Consider the following 21,459-nt stretch of genomic DNA (forward strand, 5'->3'; position numbering starts at 1 on the left):
GAAATGCATCAACTATAGATGTGACCACTGAGAGTGCTTGTTTCTTGACGCGTCGTCCTGCAAATTGTCCTGCGCTGTGCTGCAACAGCAAGTTCTGCTTTTTTATTTAAAATAAATTAAAAAATAACTCTTTTGTGCTTTAGGCAATATTCATCAGGTAGCACAAGTATTAACCACTTTTCCATTGTTGGGCCAGCAAGAGCAAACACCCCCCAATTAAACAACTTGCCCAGGGGTGCGTTTCCGAAACCATCATTAGCCAACTAAGGTCGCAATATCCATTGTTATAAACTTAGTTTGTTGATTTGTTGTTTTCAAAATCTATCGTTCCAACAAACACACAAACAAACAAGCTTGTACATTTGCAACAATTTTTCTAGAGCTGTAGTTAGAAGCATAGCTCCTGGTGGTGTTTCTATTCCCAGTCTATTCCCAGTCTATTCCCCCCATATACCCTATTCCTTTCAAACTTTTCAACATTTAAACTTGGAATGATAAAAAAAATGAAAGCATTAAACCTGTTAGACAGCACTCACTTTTGGGGATTTACACATACCTAACTTTAAATATTAACAGTTCTTGACCTCAGTGAGCTACAAACAAGCATTAGGTATTATTGGAAAGAAAACATCCTAGAACGTTTCGTGCTAAAAATATGAAATGTTATACATTATGAAGTTATGAGAAAAAAAAAATGTACTGTCTTTAATATTGTTTTTCCATATACAAACACAGTAAAACATTAATGCAATGACCTAGAAAAAATATGCCTTGAATGTCAAGTGTTTCATGAGTTTCTATTTCAAATTTGATGAAAATCAGTCATCTCGCTTACACATTAACTAATACAGTACAATCTTATTGTAAAGTGTTTCTAATGTGTGAAAGTCTATATGAGTAAATAAAAGCTAAAGAAGATGCTCACAAACAAGGCGTTCACAAAATGTTACTTGAGTGTCATCATGTGGCGTATCAAGTATTAAATTGAATTAATAATAAGTCAATAAAGTCCAACTTTTGGTATTTCCCCTCTTTTGTATAGGAAAAATGGCTTTCTTTGTTATTAGGAAATTACGGAAAAAATAATTTTGCCAAACTATGATAACGCAACAAAAATCTAACTGCATGACATGTATTTATATTAAGGGTGTCACGATCCTCCAAATCCTCGATTCGATTACATTTTCGATTCTAAAGGCACGATTCGATTCGATTTTCAATTATGAATAATTAATTAATGACCAACTAATTATTTGTAGCCTACCGTTTAACTACCTGACCTGCATGGTCTTTGTTTTACCCATAAACAAATCATACAGTAAATGAATAAAGGCAAGTTACACACATAATTACCACCTGTCAATCACTTTTTCTGCGGGACTCGTGAATAGGCAGTGATCTGTGTCGTTATAATGGCGTCGGTAAAAAAGACGCACAACCAACAGGAACCAGCCAACAGTATCTGAGGTGTTCGCTAAAATGACAAAGTATGGAGGGCTGCTCAGAAACGCTACACGCCACTGTGGATGTCAAATCGTTGTCGTTCTAAAATGCCATTTAAAAACAAAGACAGTGTAAACAGGGCCTGAGTGTGTACTTTTCGCGAGCGGATTTGCAACGGGGGCGGGCGGAGGATCGCGATGCCGGTGTTGTCTATCGGACGAACTGTACGTAATATGTACATAGCAGAGCTTGCAAAACTGTGTTTTTTTTTGTCGACAACACAAACGTTGTCAACATAACTCACTGGAAATCCAAAATGCTTACACACTGGCGACTTCATTGAAAGAGGAGAGGGTTTAAGCTCTGTCGACGGGTCTCCTGCTTCTGCAGTTTAACAGGCACTTCGACAAGCCTGTTTTTTTCCCGCTTGGCAAGCCAAGCTGACGTGACATGGGGGCGTGGCAGCATCGACGATTCTATTTTTTGATTCGATAATCGAAATTGAGCATAAATTTCGATCGATTTCGGTTAAAAATCGAAATCGTGACACCCCTAATTTATATACAAAAAGGGATCATTATAGATTTCAGAGGATCTTATCACATTTTTTGTTGCAAGTAAACAATAAGTTAACATGTTAGGCTATGACAGCCCTTTTATTTGTAAAAAAAAACGTCTATATTAAAATAAATGATGTGGTAATCCACTTGTAGTGCTTCATAATGTCCCTCCGTGTTCACTTTCGTGAGGTTACTCAAAATGTCACTTTGAAAATTGATGTGGAGCTCCACAGTTGCGTGCGTGAGCGTTTCTGTGTTTTGTTTATTTGTCAAGCTGAGCCCAATGCTTTCGCTGCTGATTCGAGTAATTCATTTAATCCATGAATAAGAAAGCGTGATGTGGTTCCGCACTGCAGGATGGAAATTAGAAAGCATTTGAAAGATAAAATTGTGTGGGGGGGCCAAGTCGTACCTAATTACTGGCAACTGCCTGCCCCTGAGACAGTAATACTGTATAATCAAAAAGCTTTTGCTCGCTCTAAAGAATTCAGCTATACTTCAATTTTATATATTGTTTTTGAGGGATATTTAACAACCCTTGTGTTTTGATGAATAAGACACATCTGCTTCCTGAGGAGAAAAGGAAAAAAAAACACTGACATGGACCTTGAAAGCCTCTCTCTCATCTCAAAGCGTTCTCCATATTGAGAAATCAATAAGGTCGAATGAAAAGCAAAAGAGAATACCTGACTCTTTCATCGCTCATCTTTTCCAGGCAGTGCTCTGAGTGCGACCAGGCCAGCAGTGACGAGGCTGACATCGCCATGGAGACACTACCAGATGGAACCAAAAGGTCCAGGAGGCAGATCAAGGGACCAATCAAATTCATCCCTCAAGAAATGAGCCCGGAGCCCAAGAAGCCTCAAGTAAGAGGGACTGTGAGTATGAGCATATCATGACTTGGCTGATCAAATGACATACTTTAGTGCAGTGAGGCTGTGAAGGGGTTTTTCTAAGATGACTTACATCATAAACATCAATTTTAATTCTTCTTTATTTCTATATCGCTGTTGCAATGTTGATTGTGCCAAAGCAGCTTAACATAGAAGTTCTAGTAAATTGAAACTGCGTCAGTCTATTTTTCAGAGTTGGAGTTCATTTTAGTTTAGTTCAGTGTGGTTTAATTTTCACTGCTGAATGGCAAATCCATCGGTGCGCAGCTCCACAAATCTCAAACCGCGCAAGCCAGTGGCAATAGTGGCAAAAAACAAACTTTACCAATCGACGAAAGTGGAAGAAAAAAAAACCTTTAGAAAAATTAGGCTCAGTTGGCCACAACCATTTCTCCTCTGGCCAAACTTCTTATGCAAAGCTGAGTCTCTGCAGAGGCTGGAGAACACTGGACCTGCATGGTGGATAAGCTGCAGGTGTGAGTAGTTCACCGGTGGGTGTTCAGGCTGGCCCACACCATCAATGCGGCTACTCGTCTTTCACTGGGGTGTTTCAGGAATTCGTGTTCTCCACTCCTCCATGACCGCCACAGCATCTGATCAGGATACGGCCTGGTCCAAGATTATGGATACCTTTAGAAGTCCTCTATGGTTGGCATTATCTCTCTTCACAGGTCTTGGGATAAGTATCCACAGGTAATAAATAGAGATCAAAGAAAATAATTAGAGTAGCTGCTGTTATTATTATTAGTGTATTTAAACAAGGGATATTAAATAGCAATGCAAAAATGAAGCGTTATAAATTAAAATAGTAGTTATGTAAACAAATATATAAAATCTAACAAAATGTCTGGTGCATTAAGACAGAAGGATGGGTCATGGAAATTCTGGAATATCATGGGATCTTAAAAGGTTTATTCCAGACATTGATAGCCAGGACGTTTTTATATATTTTTTTCAAGTCATGAAAAATCATTTATTTTTATACCATATTTTTATCATGCCTGTTAGTATGGTTAGGCTGTTTTCCTGCTCCATTTTATTCTCTTCATGCTCATCAACTGGCGGTCACTTAAAGAGCAAGTATTATGCAAAAATCACCTTTATACGGGGGTTTAACGCAGTTGATGGTGAAAGACGCAGCCACTAGTGACAATCTCTCCTTCATTAGCATCGACAACCCTGAGTGAGAAGCAGCCGTCCACCATTAGAGATTTCTTTTCTTTTCTTTTTTGCAAAATCGTCTACAAAGGCTGCGTAATATGTCTCTTTAAGTTATTTGCAGTCAATGTACTGTACTGTTAATTAAGGTTAATTAATATGTCAGCATAATAATTATTTCAGGTCATTTTACTTAATTAAATTACTAAAATTTAATTTAATGTAAAAGATTACCACAATGGGTTTTCCATATTTGACTCAACATTAAGATATTATGATCCAGCGTTTTTTTTTTAGAGTGTTGGTAAGAAATATGTCTGCCTCAAAGACAGGATGTTAAAAAGTAGACCAAAGAAAAACAAAATGTAAATTTACATAGACTCAGATGCAAAATCTGAGGTGAATTACACATTGGTCTTTATTTCTATTATAGATCAGGGGAATTCAACTTTTTAGTAATTGAAAATTAGAGAAAAGTCAGGGAATTTAATATTTGGCTTAGAGTGGGAACCCTGTATAATGAATTTTGCCAGTCTAATCCTCAGACATCATGGCCATAGACTGTTGGATGAACGTCTCATGCATAAATCGTCAGTTTATTGGTTGAAGTCTTTTAAACTTTGGGACACACATACCATATTTTACGATTCACCTAAGACAATCCTTTGTGACTAGGTTTGGGTATGCTTGAATTTTTATGACATTGTTTTCTAACCAATACCTTAAAAATGGTACTTGTTTAAAATGGATTACAGAACGAATTTCAATAAAATATGACATTTTGTGTGATGTTTTATTTGGTCCGATACTTACTGATCAACACCAGGTTTTGATACACAACCCCTCCATTAAACAAGAAAGTCATAATGTTTACAACTGAGACAGAATCAACGGATTAATGGATTTTTAAAAGTATTTGAAGTTCAGGGCATTGACTTGGTTGCACGCCACCATCCTAAATTTTACTCTACCAAAACAAATAGTGAGTAGTTACTTTTTTACGTTGGTTAGATTCTCTCTTGGGATTTCCTTGGCGAAGCTGCGATGGATTCCAGACCTTTTTCTGTCAGTCTGAAAATCTGTCTACGCAGGACTATGTCTTCATTAGCTTCTCAAGTCAGTGAAAACATGGCCCAATTCTGAGATAGACCCACAAATCCCCTGTAAAATGTTTCTGGAAAATGTGAATTACTTGGCTTAAGGGACTCTTTGTGCTAGTCCAATTTAAGCTTCGTCTAGCTCCCTCTGATCGGTTGTTAAACTCACACTCTTGTCTTAGGTGAAACAGTCATTCATTGAATTAAAATTGATTCTTTGCTCCTCGTGTGAATTAACTAATTGATCTGTTCTTTAGTCTCTTGAGGTTATCGGTGAAGGTCACAACAGCTAGCCTGGCTGTTAACTTAAACAACCTAAACACTCTATCATCTTTAATTGTTTTATACAGTCACCTTGAAACTGATACAGACACAATTAAGGCATCAGTAAAAATGCCACTGGAGCTGTTTCCTAGCATTTCCAGCATATTTTGAACATTTGCATTTAGAATCGTTTCCAAACTTAATTAGTTGCTTAAGGTAACTGCCTTTCAAAGTAACCTCAAAAGAGGCTGATTTGTGACTTGGGCTGCATAAAATTGGAAAAATCTGACATTGTGATGTTTTGTTTTGCTGTGATATATATTGTGATATAAACACAATTTCAGCTGATGATTTGAATCGCTCTATTTGGAAGATCTTATTCATGGATCGACTGGGGTGATCAAGTCTTTTTCTATGCAGTGCATCTGCATAAAATATAAAATGCAAGCATAAATAAATATGACAGTGCAAAGATTAAAGTAGCATAAACAGCACTATGGTTTTATGGGGAGTCAGATATAGAAATTGAACATTCAAATGTAAAATAACGTGGTCATCATTGTATAAACAATTATATATTTGAACAATAATATCTTTATTTAATCCTGCGATGTGACTATTGCAGATACGTACATTGTGATATTGATGCTCAAAGGATATATTGTCCAGCCTTATTTGTGATTCATAAATATTACAACAAATTAAAATTGATTACATTTCAGTTTGACATTAGCATATTGCTTATCTACAACTAAATATCAAAGACAGTAGTTATTCAATGATTGTTGTCGTTTTGCAAAGATTTTGAGATTTTATGGCAGGGATAACTACCGTGGGGTGCTTCCTAAACAATATCACTCACTGCTAAACTACCATATTTAATAATATGTAGCATAGTCTAATGCATTATGAGTGTGAAGGATGTTTTTTAACTTGTATGTATAAATTTGTCATTAAATACAAGCAGTCAGATTTATGATTCAAACTTTTAGGGCCTTATCATACACCCAGCGCAATGCAGTGCAAGGTGCGACTCAGTTTCAGCTCAACCCCAGAGTCATTTTGACGCTTTGCACCACGCTGTTTAAATAGCAAATGCATTTGTGCTCATATGTGCGTGCATAGGCGTTCTGGTCTAAAAAAGGTTTGTTGAGGCGCATTGCCGGCGCATTGCCGGCGCATTGCCGGTGCATTGCTATTTTGAGGAACTAGAATAGACTGTTCAATAGACCAGCTAATGACTAGATTTTTTTGACCAGGTCTAATGTCCAGCGCAGAGCACGTTAGTTGTGCACCTTGCTTAAACATTGCTTAATACACACAGGATGTACTGCAATACGTAAATATCTTTACAAATGAAAAATAATTAAAGGATTAAAAAATTACAAAAAATCTTATTTCCTAGCCTACATAAATATAAAAACACTGCCTCCATGCCTTCTTCATCTCAGGGGTCTTTCAGTTTATTCATGATGATGTGTGTAATGTTATTATTATTAGCAGTATTATTTATTATATGAATATTAATTTTTGTTTTATTAAAACAAGCTTAGATTTGTTAACCTGTCAGGGTTTGGACAGGTGTGTATTTGTGTATTTATACACAAATAAAAATGTGTGTTATTGTTCATTTATTCATTTGCTGGAAATTAGAACTGAATTTAGAAATAGTTTTAAAACAAATCTTTGAGCATAACAAACAAAATTAATTATGTAGGCTAATGGATGTCTGTGCGTACAACATGTTTCCTTATCCACGAGAGTGAAAGAGACAGTAAAGAATAAGGAGGCTCATTCTCGTGCCGCAGATGGTCCTTTTAACTGTTTTCTCGCTGGGGAAGTGCTCAGTTTTTGCACTTACAAAGTCCGCCATGTAAATAGCAAATGTGCTATGGTGCGACGCAACTGACTCTTAAAGGGAATGGGAGATGAGACTCTGATTGGTTTATTCTCAAAACACCTATAACTCATTAAGAGAATAAGCTCAACCCTGTAAGACCATGCTCCACGGCGTAAAGTGGATTTTTCTGTCCTTTAAATAGTAAAAGTGGATGAGGACACGTCCTTAATGCTTTTGCGCCCTGCACTTTGAACTTTGTGATGGGCAGTGTGATGGGCGATGTCGCATTACAAGTAACACAAGTTATGTAATAAAATTACTTTTGCGTTGAAAATAGCTAGTAAAATATTATTTACTGTCACAGAAAAGATAAAATAACTTATGAGAGATGAGTTATTAAAACTGTCAAGTGTGTCATATTTTTTGTTCACTTATGTTGGCTTAAAATCCTGTCTTTGTAGGCAGCTTACTATAATTTGCAACAGAGCATTCATTTAATAGTCTATTGAATGATCAGGCTTTCTTTAGCTTTAGAAGCAGAATGCCATATTAAAGTGTTGTGTGTGTGTGTGTGTGTGTGCGCGTGCGTGCGTACGTGCGTGTGTGTGTGTGTGTGAGATTTCTCAGACTTGAGATAGGGCTTGTCTTTCTGGCTCTCCGTAGCTTCCACTTATCACTGTCCAGCATTCTCTGATCACGCGATAGCGCTCCGGCAGCCTGGCACCCTTAAGGAAGACAAAAGATACCCATCGGAGAAACGACAAGCTCTCCAGCGCTCCTTCATTTAGTCTTTTTCAACCTTTTGTTTTAAAGCTTAGTCAATAAACCTCTCTCTGCTCGTTTTTTTTTTTTAAAAACCGAATTAGAAAAATAAAGCCCAATTTTTACAGAGCTGCAGCCACTTGCTCTGGCTGACGCATTTCGAAATAGCTCAGATGAAGGAAGAAGGAATGACTTCCGGACGTTGTTTTTGTTTGCTGTGTTTATGTGTGAGTGTGTGCTTGTGAATGCCAGGCAGGGTTAATGTGTTTTGCCTTTAGTCTCTGTGACGCTTGCCCAGAAGTGAGGCGAAGGCTTGAGCGGCTGGATTAAAAGGCTTTTATTTTTCTCTCTCTTCTCTAAACTCCACCAAAGAAAGATGCTTCATTGCAGAATTTATCTTCACTTGCACTCCAGAGTGTGGCAGCGGCTGAAAGGAGCCCTGCTTTGCATTTTTAATGCCCTTAACCAGCCGGTGTGGCGGTGGCAAGCCCTTGTAAAGCTGTGTTCTGATTTATCACGGCCAGCTAATCGACCCCCTGCCATTCAGAAGTCAGTGGTGTTCAGCTTTGCTAATGTACAGTACTTTTCCTTCGACCACTGAACACCAGCCCTCCCGCAAAACTGAAATGGCTCTCATGACTGACGCACACTGAGATTTTGTTGAGACTCTTTATTGGGCTTGAAAAGCTTTTATGCATCATTCGAGAGACCGAGGGCTTTGGAAATCTTGCTATAATTAGTGGAGTTTGCTAAAGCAAGTTCTGCTATTTCTCATAACTTACTACTTGTTATATCGATCTGACTTATACCTCATATTGTGAAGGAGAGGTTTACTTTTATTTGGAGCCAGTTTTGTTTTTGCCTCTGGCGGACAATAAAATGTGAAAAAAAACTGTCCATATATTTGCCTCATTAGAGAGTATGTGGAATTGCTGAAGGCTGTCCAACTGCTCGTTAACGCAAATTTCTAATTGGCCAATCACATGGCAGCAACTCAATGCATTTAGGCATGTAGACATGGTCAAGACGATCTGCTGCAGTTTAACCTGAGCATCAGAATGGGGAAGAAAGGTGATTTAAGTGACTTTGAACATAGCATGGTTGTTGGTGCCAGATGGGCTGATCTGAGTTTCAGAAACTGCTGATTTACTGGGATTTTCACGCACAACCATCTCTGGAGTTTATAGAGAATCGTCAGAAAAAGAGAAAATACCAGTGGAAGTTCTGTGAGCGCAAATTCCTTGTTGGTGCCAGAGGTCAGAGGAGAATGGCCAGACTGGTTCCAGCTGATAAAAAGGCAACAGTAACTCAAATAACCACTCTTTACAACCGAGGAATGCAGAAGAGCATCTCTGAACACACAACATGTCCAACATTAAGGCAGATGGGTGCCACTCCTGTGAGCTAAAAACAGGAAACTGAGGCTATAATTCACACAGAGTCAGCAAAATTGGACAATAGAAGATTGGAAAAACGTTGCCTGGTCTGATGAGTCTCAATTTCTGCTGTGACATTCGAATAGTGGGGACAGAATTTGGTTTCAACAACGTGAAAGCATGGATCTATCCTGCCTTGTATCAGCGGTTCAGGCTGGTGGTGTAATGGTGTGGGGGTTTTCTTGGCACACTTTGGGCCCATTAGTAGCATCGTGTCAATGCTACAGCCTACCTGAGTATTGTTGCTGACCATGACGTGTCATGCCATAAAGCTCGAATCATCTCAGACTGGTTTCTTGAACATGACAATGAGTTCACTGTACTCAAATGGCCTCCACAATCACCATATTTCAATCCAATAAAGCCCCTTTGGGATGTGGAACGGGAAATTCACAAAAAAAATCGGACAAATCTGCAGCATGGGGGTCCACGCCCGTACTAGTAAAGTGTACTTATTAAAGTGGTCGGTGAGTGAGATAAAAACAATAAGAGACTCTTACAAATAGAAATCACTTGAGGGTGAGGTTTTTTTGGGTGAACTATCCCTTTATTTAACCCACAAAAAGAAGCACTGAGTGTAAAACACCACTACTTTGTAAACTAATTTGTTTTGTGAAAAAAGAAAAAAAACTATATCGATTTATGAATTTTCTGTTATTTTATTAATTCATACGTTCATTAAAATTTTAATGTTTAACTTTATTTTATTTTCTTAACTCTTTCTCTTTATTTAACTGATGAAAAACCTTTTTGAATTGTATCTTGCGTATGGATTTTTCCTGTATTTTAAGCTGCTTGCTACTCTTTATTACAGTGTCTTTGAATGCACCACTAGTTTCTCCAATCTTGTGGAAATCGATTCAAAGTGTTTTGTGTGCATTTTATTTTTTTTTTATTTATTTAAGTTTTTTTTTTACATCGCAAGGTGCTAAATTAAAAGTTTTTTTTCCCCTCCCTTGGCTGTCCTCTTCTCAAGATTCTACCCTACATGTACAGAACTTTACCATCACATAGAGCTTCTTGACGCAGAGGACAACCGATCTAGCCTTTAATAGATTACCTTAATCGAGTCTGCCGTAATGAAGGAATAATGAAATAAATGAGTGCCTTTGTTTGGTGCCACCATCGAGGGAGAAGTGGCAGAGGCATTTAAGTGCCAATTGGCAGTGTGGAAGCAGTTAGCATTTATAATGATAAGTGTTCCATCTGCTGTGTGGTGGCAAGCCAAAGGCGACAGATGGAATTGTTTTCACAATCTGTTTAAATATGTTGTCGTTTTTTTTTTTCTTTCTTTTTTAAAAAGCCCCAGCTTGGCACACTCGTATGCCCGTTCGCATTAAGGTGGAGATGTTTGATTTGACTCGTGCAGCGCCACTGTTGTTATTCCTGCGTCTATCAGCCACTGATGGAGATGAAGGGCTGATCCGCTGATGGTAGACAAGCAAAAACGCCATTGCAAAAAGTGTCACAGGAGAGTTGGATACTCGATCTTGGTTCATGGCACACACAAAAATCCAATTTAACACCCATCGTTGACCCAATTGCAGAATGACTTGATATCTGGATGGAGAGGGGCACCGGTCTGGGCTCTAAACAAAGGGATTGAATCCCTCTTTGCCACACAAGGGGGAGCCGGACTGAATGAGAGATTTGGATTAGAGAAGAGCACCACTGTTTGACATCTGTAGCAGCTACAGTGAGCTGCAAGTCACCAGCTGCTCTGCGTGAGCTGTTTGCTCATGGAGAGCATGAAACTTTGTTCTGTTCAGCTTACTGCCACATGGCTTCAACAACATCACATTACAATCCAACTGAGCGTCTTTTCAATTCTCATTTTACTTCAATAGTTTTTACTTCTTTTTGGTTATGGATCCAGGAAAACATGTAATTCGTTATTTCGGCTTATGCAATTATTTCAACATCATTACCTGCATCCAAATTTAGGTGTAGCTTCTTAGTGCACTGTTGGCAAAAAGCAGCATGAGTAATTACTGTGACGGTATCTGTAATATTAATGAAACACAATAAAGTTTAACTTCGAAACGTGCTGCTCAGCAAACTATGTAATTCAATTAAATTGCAATTAAATTTGTGAAGTAAGGTTTGATAATAGGAATTACTTTTTGTTTTGATTAACTGGGCAAACCTATTTCTGATTGTATTGGGCCACATTTGATTTAAAGTCCCCATTTATGAATTTAAAATAATTTACTCACCTTTCACTCGTCACAAACCTCTGAGGTTTTTTTTTTTTTTTCCGTTTTGTTGGAGACCTATAACCATACTCTTCCCTAGTATTTGTTTTCCTACTATGGAAGTCAATGGTTGCTGGTTTGTAATGTTCTTCAGAATAAGTATTTTTAATTTTTGACAATTTTACTGTGGATTGGGTAGGGTTTCGTTGGTTGCTAGGTGACCATAAACCATTTTCTCAGAGGATGAAGAGCTGACTAAACATTGCTGTCACTCTGATACAAGTTTTATTTATGGAGAAAATTACAAAGCACTGCAGTGTTTGTCTGAGATAATTTGTCTACCGAAATGTGCATATTCTATACAAAGTTCTTGTCACGTGACTCGCGGTATTCATTTAACAGTGTCCGCCTGGAAGGCGAGCCTTCACACAGCTTGCGCTCACAAGCCACACACCTCCATTGGAAATAACAAACTTGTGGAAACTCTAGTAAAGACGCGATATGCAAACGGCCCCTAAAAGGTCGTCATCATTTGCGATCTCCAGCAGATTCTTGAACAGACATGGTGGATTCACCTGATTTGTTGACAAAGGGGTTGTGGATGTATTCCTTGGTAGTCCGTGGGTCCTTCATTGGGCCTTTCCCCTTAGCGAAGAAACTTTACACACATGTCTGTTTCTTATTGATTTTGCTGCTTGTGCATTAAATTTTGGCGCTAAAGTGATAGAGATATAAGCGAGAGAATATGATCATTTTTCAAAATAAAGCATTTTTCAAAATAAAAGATTGTTCTGATTCTATAATAAATAAAATTTAATTAAATTAGGATTTCTTGTGCACCCTGGGTACAATTGATCTATGGACAAGTACCGGTCCACGGCCTGGTGGTTGAGAACCACTAAAATATTGTGTACATTTAAATTTTTGTGTGAACTATCACTTTAAACCTATTCTAAAACACCCCATTTTAATTTCAACACTTTCCAACAATATTAGTACAATACATTTGAGCTTGAGAATGATAAATTTGAGTTGTTAAATGGTTAAAAAAATGTATTGTGACTTGCAATGCTTTTTTCTTTGTAGTACAGAACTTGAAAAAGTTTAGATTGAGTTATTAAATTGTAAAAAAATATATATATATATATATATATGACTTGCCATGATTTTTTTATTTGTATTTCAGAACTTCATGATTTTTCATTACCTCTCTCTCTCTCTTTGTATCTAGTTTTTTAAGCGATAATCCCTTTAAAGTATTTATTTAAAACTTATTCAAAGACATCTCTTAATGAATTCCTCTTTTGCTTAATTATATGAATTTTAAATAGAGTAATCTGCTTTTCAAACTCTGCTTTTAAAATATTATACAATGTTGATAACCAAATGTAATTTCCCTTTGTTTGTCCAGAGAACCAGAGGCCAGAAGAGGAAGAGGATGTCCATCTGTGAGGAAGAGAAGATGGAGGTGAGCTTTCCCTTTCTCACCCCCGCACTGCTTTAAGACTGTCTATCTCCCTCATCTACCTCGTAATATTTAGAGAGCGTTATGAAGGAAGACAGCTTGTGTGTGTTTGCACAGCAATCTCAGCCCTCTCCACTCACCAGCTCCATTCAAAACACACACACACACGCCGGTCGTCTCTAATAGCTTGCGTTTCCATAGGAACCACTGCCGAGGGAGCGTAGACAGAGGCAGTCGACTCTGCAGAAAAAGCCCAAAGCCGATGACACGCGGACCGAGTGCACCACCTGCAAGGGCCCGGGCGACAATGAAAACCTAGTGAGGTGGGTAAAGCTCGCGCGTCGCATGTCTCTGAAGCATCTGCGCGCGCGAGAGCGTGTTTGATCTAGTGGGGGGAAGGGGAGGAGGGTTATATTCACTTCGTGATTAAAGTTCAGGCTTCATTATAAGGACTCTGCCATGCATGTGTGAGTGGGAGGTCGAGCCGGCTCCACGGGGCCCTCTCTATTTGGCTGCCACATGTATTTGCTCACTTGGTTTGGCAGTAATGAGCTGTCTGATTTACTGTCACCACTTGGCCCTCGGTATGAGGTTGTGGTTCCTCCGAACGGGATTATTTTAACGTAAGCGTCAGATCCAGATCAATTATCCTGCTTTACTTTAGCACCTCCTCGTCATGCTCTTCAGTGCCGTAACCTTGTTATGTTTTGGTTAAAATATACGCAAACATGACTAAGAGACTTTTAATTGACGTTCACATAATAGAAGTGACAAACAGTCACCAATTTCCGCCCCGCCGCGATATGACTTAAGATGTTTTTGGGTAATTGGTGAAAGGACTGTCAGGCTGCAAGTACTTTACAATGCAGAGTAGGGGACGTGCAGGGTTCTAGAAGTGACTGGTATGACGAAATATATTATGTCGATGATATATCATTAGAGACTTTGCTAAATTGTTTGTCAGAGTAGGTAACTATATACACTTAATGTAGTGTGACTGAGATTGATAAAGAAACTAAAGGAGTTAACCGCAATTAGTCATCATAAGATAACGCAAATATATTCTGTTCTGACTGACTAATGCTATGCGCTCACACCGTAGCTTGCCGCAGCCATATCACCCTGCTGCCCAAGACCGGTAACTCACTGAAGCTAAGCAGGGATAAGCTAGGTCAGTACCTGGATGGAATATCACATAGGAAAACTAGGTTTCTGTTGTAAGTAGTGTTAGTGAGGCCAGCAGGGAGCGCTCAACCTGCGATTTGTCTGTGTCCTAATGCCCCAGTATAGTGAAGGGGACACCATTCTGTCACTGAGCTCCGTCTTTTGGATAAGAGATTAAACCAAGGTCCTAACTCTATGTAGTTATTAAAATTCCCATGACTCTTTTAGTAAAATTGGTCATGGCCAAATTCCCTCCATTAATCCTTTCCCATGATGGCCTCCCAATCATCCCTATACACCGAATTGGCTGTTTCACCACTCTCCCTATAGCTGATGTGTGGTGAGCGCACTGGTGCTGTTGTCCTGTGGCTGCCGTCGCATCATCCAAGTGGATGCTGCACACTGGTGGTGGTGTGGAGAGGTCACCCTCATGATTGTGAAGCGCTTTGGGTGTACCGTTGTATATGTAAATGCACAAATTACAATTACATTATGCATGCGGTTGCGAAATTAGCTCTCTTTCGCAACTCACTTTGCTTCATTGGCCAAATAGACACACAAAAATGTCAGAATGCCCATTGTGTAGTGTGTTTACTTAAACACAGTTAGTAATGTTTTTAGAAATTAACGTAAACACAACAGCTGGGTAGAAGCTGAATGTGTATCAGTATATTAGATCCGTGCAGTCTAGTACTTAAGAGATTTTTTTTCCCTGCAGAAACTGTATCTTGCTTCGATTCTTAGCTTTAATCTAGTATTTCTGTGTCCTGTATTACTAACTTTTGTGTTACAATTACAACTTCTTTTCTCACAATTCCAAGTTAATAGCCTTTTTTGTCTTTATTTCTTACAATTGTAATATAAAATCATACTTTTTTTTAATTGTGACGCAAACTTGCAAAAGTGAGTTTGTAAGTTTCAAAGTTCAACTTCTGAGAAGAAAAGTCCAGATTATTAGAATTGTGTGATTAAAGTCAAGGTTTGCTTCCTTTCTTTGTTATTCAGCAACAGAAACAAGCTTCCATACTAATAAACCTGCTGCAAACTGTGTTTTTAATATGAACCACTCCCTGCTACCGACTGAATAACCATTGTATCTTCAGTTATATTTCATTTAAACTGTGAAGACTTTGCGATGTTTGATTATTACACATCTGTAGTAATAACTACTACTTTGAGTCAGCTGTATCCGACTTGTACGTGTCTCATTGCTTGCATCAAAAACAAACAGTCTGTCATCCATCATTATCGTCAAATAAACGTTCTCACATCGTGAATTAAGATTTTGTTCGTTATTTTGTACCATCATGCAAAAAGCATCTCATTCGGGCTCGCTGTGGTTTGACCTCAGCTGTGGTGTGAGGTGTGTTGGCCTGACTCTTTCTATCTTTGCATTGAACAGGTTGTGAGAGCCGGGCAGCACCTCCTCCCCTAAAAAAGGACAGATGAGAGACAGACAGGGAGAGAGAGAGGCAAATTAACTGGCTTGAAGAGCGGCGTTGGGGTCGGTGGAGGAGTCACAGATGGTCCGCCCCCGACTGCCACCTTCCGTGCCATGGACTCGATTATGGTTAACCGACGATCCGGCGAATTTTTTTTTCGGAAAGAGTGAAAAGACTCTCGTATGTGGACTAAAATAAATAAACGATTCGTTTTGCACTGGGTGGGGGATGATCAACCCTCACTGGACACTATAAAAGGACTTTATATGGACTTTATGCGGACAGAATACTCAGTTAGCCAGTTTTTCAAGCACTAACTCACCCATAGGGCCGTTCTTTGTGGAATACATGAACATTGACGCTGGTTTTGGGCTTTTTAACTGTGGATGAAAGCAGATTCTGGGTCGTTCCACCAATTTTGCAAGCATCTGGCCTTCTTCGGGCCTCCTGGACTTTCTCTCTTGCTTTCACATTGGCTCTGCATCAGCACACAGATCATTCTGTATGTGCTTCTGAAAGCTACATGTGTCTTCTGTCTTGCTTTTTATTGTGAATGCTTTTGTTTCATGACTCTGTTTCATGTTTTGCTTGTGCTGTGTACATTATATGGTGCAAAGTAATTAGATGGTAGAAATAAGAATCGGTAGAATCGTTGTATTGAAGTATTGGAATTTTTTTACTAGTTGTGGTCGTGCAATAGAGCTTAATATGGTAATAATCGTATGTAAAGGTATAGTTGTTTCTTTAGTATCATATCAGCGATAGAGCAATACTCTCAAAAACAAAACTGAGCGAACTTCACCACAAAAGATAATTTGTTTGAATATTAGTCATGTAATAAGTACAATGAATTTATTTTTGTTTTATAGTCTTATAATTGCCCTGTCAGTTCAGCACATTTCCTGTCCCAATAGACATTATTGTAATGTTTCTAAACATAATTTTGTAACATTTTTTATTATTTTATATTTTTATAGGATTTTTTTATCATTATTTTTTGTCTCATTTAATTATTCATTACTGTAATACAGTATGAAGTGCAATAGTTTTACTTACGTTGTTTTATCATGTATGATTTTTATCATGTATGATTTAAGTACATATATTTTTTTACATTAAAATGATGGCTTTAATGTTAATGAAGTGACTATTAAAAGGATCAATGTTCCAAAATAATATCTATATACAGTCAAGCCCAAAACTTACAGGTTTATAAATAATTTCGGGCTTGACTTTATACAGTGCTTCCCATATATATACTTTACTTGGGCGGGCCGATGTTTGGTGGTGACACATGAATAACACTATTATTGTCATCCTTTTTTTTTTTTTATCCGTCCAAGAAATCCAAGCATTCATGATTGATTAACCAGTGGAAAATCTTCTCTCGCTCTGCACATTTCTTACTGCTGGTTCTGTGGGCTTGAGAACTGTCAACACTCCCACTGACAGTCACGTGCTCTGTAGACCCACAGACGTGCCACAATGCATCCGACTGTAGTTTCTGAATCTCCTAAAATTTGTGTTTTACTTTCGCTTTCTAAAGCTGTTGTTATTTGTATGCATTTTTGCATTACCTTTTTGCAGCTGACTCAGATAAACGTTACAATACACTCGGAGAGAACAAAATATACTGTTCTGCTAAATATTTGTACACCATTAGAAATGGCTAATCAATATTACTTAATTAATCCACACTTTTTATTCTAGTAATAATTTTTAGCAATAATGTTTATTTTTATAATTTTTTTTCTGTTATTTATTTCTCATTTGCTGTATATTTTATTAATTTAATTATGTTAATATAGTACATACTTTATACTTATATAAAATGCTATGTCAATACTGTAATGTCATGCCTATAAAGCAAATTTTGAGAGAGATAGAGCAGCCTTTACCTGTCTGTAAGTGCACATGGCTCATAAATAGCATAAAAGTAAGAGAAATAGTGGATTTCTTTTATTTCAACAGCCTTTTTTTAATAACTTTAACCCATTGAAAAGAAAAGGTGTATAACAGTGTCATAATAATTTAAAAATATAGTTGAAAAAACATCTTTTTTTGTTTGTCGCATGAAGTTGACCATTTATCTGCTGTCGGTAAATGGTGTCTTTTAATCTGACTGCCACCCCAAGTATATTTCAAACCTGTGGAAGCACTGCTATATGTATTATTATTATTATTATTATTATCATCATCAATAGTTTTTTTTTTTTTTCATTAGTTAATTATTTTTCATTTTCATATTTCTTTCCTTATGAATTTGCGGTGAAATATGCTTTGCAGATGCTCTTAACAGGAGATTCTCTCTGTAATAGACTCACAGAATGCTAGAACTCTTGACGTGACAGTAATTAGCTGTGAATGTAGGCTGTGTTGATATTTAGCCTTGCATCTGCTTTGACAGTCATCCTGTTTTATGTTTAAAAGAAATCCTAACACGCTGAAAAGCACTCCCTTTCCAAACACTCCTCCCTATCCCCTTGCATCTCTGACTATTGATAGTCCAGCTATCTAATTCCACAGCAGGGAAGCGGGCAGGCCAAAAGTTCCTTCTCTGACGGCATGTGTACCTTCATGCCATCGGGAAGAGCTTCATCCCTCATGCCCTCTCAAACTGCTTACTCGCACTGGACCAGACACAACACTTCCTTTCCTGGGATTTACACATTTCTCCGTCTCGGGATGACTTTAGCTGGCCTTTCACCTCTCACCCTGCTGTATCTTGAGCCAGAGCTTTATCTCAATCTCCTCTACAGCTGTCTTATAGCTCACAGCATATAGTGTGTGTGTATGGGTGTGTGTGTGTGTGTGTGTGTGTGTGTGTGTGTGTGTGTGTGTGTGTGTGTGTGTGTGTGTGTGTGTGTGTGTGTGTGTGTGTGTGTGTGTGTGTGTGTGTGTGTGTGTGTGTGTGTGTGTGTGTGTGTGTGTGTGTGTGTGTGAGAGAGAGTGTGAGAGTGTGTGTATTTGTCAGACACATACTGCATCTGCTTTGCTGAGATAATGCTGCAAGATGGAGCCTTTTAGATTACAGGTCGCCTGTTAAGTCATGTGTTGTCAGTTTAGTGAATTCCTGAGCTTTTTATGTTGTTTTCTGGCATAAGCCGTGCTGCAATTTTGGTTTCAAATGTTTTGGAATTTACAAGTTTGTTTGTACTTGAATTTTTTTGGTACTTGATGTTTTACTTGCCTATTTATTGATTGTATATATCTTTAATATTCTTCAGTGTTAAAGGTGCAGTAGGTGATCTGCCAAAATGCTACCAGTTAGCATAATAGCTTTGAAAACGCAGTCCCTCCCCTGCCGTCCAAAGCCACGTCTACTGAATTCACAAACGCGCACCCCAGTGACATCATTAAGAAGTGCAGCAAGGAGGAACTGGAGCTCAAGCTCTCTCTTGCTGGAGCTCAGCTCTGCCAATGTGGCTCTGCAGTAAGTACTACTTGGTTAAACATGACAGTAGACAACCCACTAGATCATGTCATTCGCCACTTAGAAAACTTTAAGTTAATACTTTATAATACTAAAATTCCCAACACAAACTATTATATCTAGCATGTTTTAGTTGTTTAGCAAGCAAAACTTGTCATAATGTGCAATATCTGGACACTCTCACATGCGTTGTCCTAAAGAGACTATGCTTAGCAAGCCATATGCTAAGCCATACTTAAATTCTAATTCAGACCGAATATTCAGAGTTGCATGGTTAACAATATAGGGAGCCTCACAGGTTGTTATTGTTCAAAAATGAACCAATGTGATGTGAATATAAAACTAACTTGACCTCAGTAAAGCATGCAAGGCGGAATAGCATTATTTACTTCTGTTTTGTTGTTAAACTAAATTAAAATCTACATTATTGATGCTGTAAAAGGCCCTTTATGAAACCTTATGAGTCACATCAATCATTAGCTGGAAGATTTCAGTGGCTGAACAACACTTCTGTGCATGTAACCCATTCGTAATACAACAATCTATATCAGCTTTGCTTGTTAAAATACTTTTAAAACAGAACATTACCTGCCTAAAAGAAATACTTCAGCCATGGTGTCGTCATTCCTCCAGCGTGCAAAAGTTACTTCAATATTGATTCAGGATTTTAAAAAGTTTTGATTCAGAGTTCATTTTTACTGCTGTGATTGTCTCAAGTGCGCTCGCAAACAACGGATCTGCGTGAACAGGGACGCGCAGATATACTTATCAGAATTGTGGGAATTATTGGCCAGACAAATTTTAATATTACAAACTTTTTTTATTTTATGCCTCACCTAGAATACAAAAATAAATATAAATACATTTAAGTCATTTACTTTAATCATTACTATTGGAATGTGAAGAGACTTTCAGCCAGCACAACAATACATGTTTCTGAAGACAATCACCTACTGCATCTTTAATACGTCAGTGTGACTTGAGCTGAGGTTATTATGGCATTGCATTTGTGAGTGTTTTAGTCCCATACTGTGTATATATATATGCAGTGTTTTGTTGCCTTGTGTTATTTTGCGTGAGTGTGGTTTTAGGACAGAGGCATTGCATCCTGCAAGCCGTAATAAATTTTGGATTCACATCATTGCTGCCATAAGTTACATGTTGTCTGCAGTTTTTTTTTCTCACTAGAAAAGCCTTTAAAGCCCCTTTCACACATACAGACCTTTCCGGAAAATTACCGGCAAATTTCCGGAAAGGTTGTATGTGTGAACAGGTCCTTTTTGAAAATACCGGTAAATTCGTTCTGGCTATTTTCCGGAAAGAGAAGTTGTAACATTACCGGCAATTTGCCGGAATGCTGCGCTGTGTGAATGCAGAAGGAAGATTGCCGTAATAAGCGCGTGCATGTCTAGAACGTGCTGACGTGAGACGTCTGCTTTAGCCAATCACAACAGTCAGACGCATTTACGTCCGCGCGGTTTGTGAGAATAAAAGCCTTTGAATATTTTTCCAGACACATTTAGCTGCTAGAAGTTAGTCAGATCACGTTTACATGTTCTTCTTAATGCCAACTGTGTAAATAATCAGCGATGAGATGCTTATGATAAGCTGTTGTTTGTTTACCTTCAAGCTTTGCGTGTGCCTGTGAAAGAGCCTGTGAGCGCCTGCACACGCAGATATTATGAACATCCTGACATGCGAAAGTGATCCTGCGAAAGTTGTTCACAATATTGATCATCCACAGAGTTTGTAATTTAGTCAAATGTTTACAAATACAAGCGCAGCCGTTTAAAGCTCATTTGTGGTGAATGATGTCAGAATTTACCGGTATTTTGGAATGGATGTGTGAATGCTCTTTTCCGGAAAATTTCTGTAACGTCCTCGCCTGTGTGAACAGCGCTTTTTTGAATATACCGGTAAAGTCGTTCCGGAAATTTTCCAGATATTTACCGGTATCACTGTGTGAAAGGGTCTTAAGTCCAGTTTATAAGTCTACTGGCATGAAGTCTAGTTTTCTTGTTTGGACCCCAAACAAATGTTCACAGTCTTAAAGAAATGAAAAATGGCAATGTCTTTCATTTAGTTATGCCCTTGTTAACATTTAGTAGACTTTCACACTACCATTTTGCCTATTCAGTTTGTTTGGATATTTGGGTATGTGCAGAAGTATGCAGAAGGCTTTTAATTTTTCAGTAATCTGGATCAATGCGCTTCTAGTGAACTATGCAGTTACAAAAACGGCGTGTTTAAGGTCTGTTTTCTTTAAACATCAACAATCTCCACTGCCTGATTGATATAAGATATGAA

The 21,459-nt window shown here is 38.1% G+C and overlaps 1 protein-coding gene across 17 annotated transcripts in view; it reads left to right on the top strand.

The window, feature by feature from the left end:
* phf14 (PHD finger protein 14) overlaps positions 1–21,459 on the top strand; it is a 160,011-nt gene that overhangs the window by 74,022 nt on the left and 64,530 nt on the right. For 4 of the 17 annotated variants that reach the window (XR_012394576.1, XM_073930831.1, XM_005159688.6 and 1 more), the window contains 3 exons: positions 2,719–2,869; positions 13,060–13,116; positions 13,315–13,436. Coding sequence is in view for 15 of the 17 variants with exons in the window: in XM_073930831.1 (XP_073786932.1) it covers positions 2,719–2,869; positions 13,060–13,116; positions 13,315–13,436 (330 nt within the window). In the remaining 2 variants the exon portion in view is untranslated. Of the gene's footprint in view, positions 1–2,718; positions 2,882–13,059; positions 13,117–13,314; positions 13,437–15,679; positions 16,859–21,459 lie in introns of those variants that run through there. The other 13 variants (XR_012394575.1, XM_073930829.1, NM_001423773.1 and 10 more) reach the window with 5 other exon arrangements.

Source organism: Danio rerio, chromosome 19 (assembly GCF_049306965.1).
Source record: "Danio rerio strain Tuebingen ecotype United States chromosome 19, GRCz12tu, whole genome shotgun sequence".
Taxonomy (NCBI): Eukaryota; Metazoa; Chordata; class Actinopteri; order Cypriniformes; family Danionidae; genus Danio; species Danio rerio.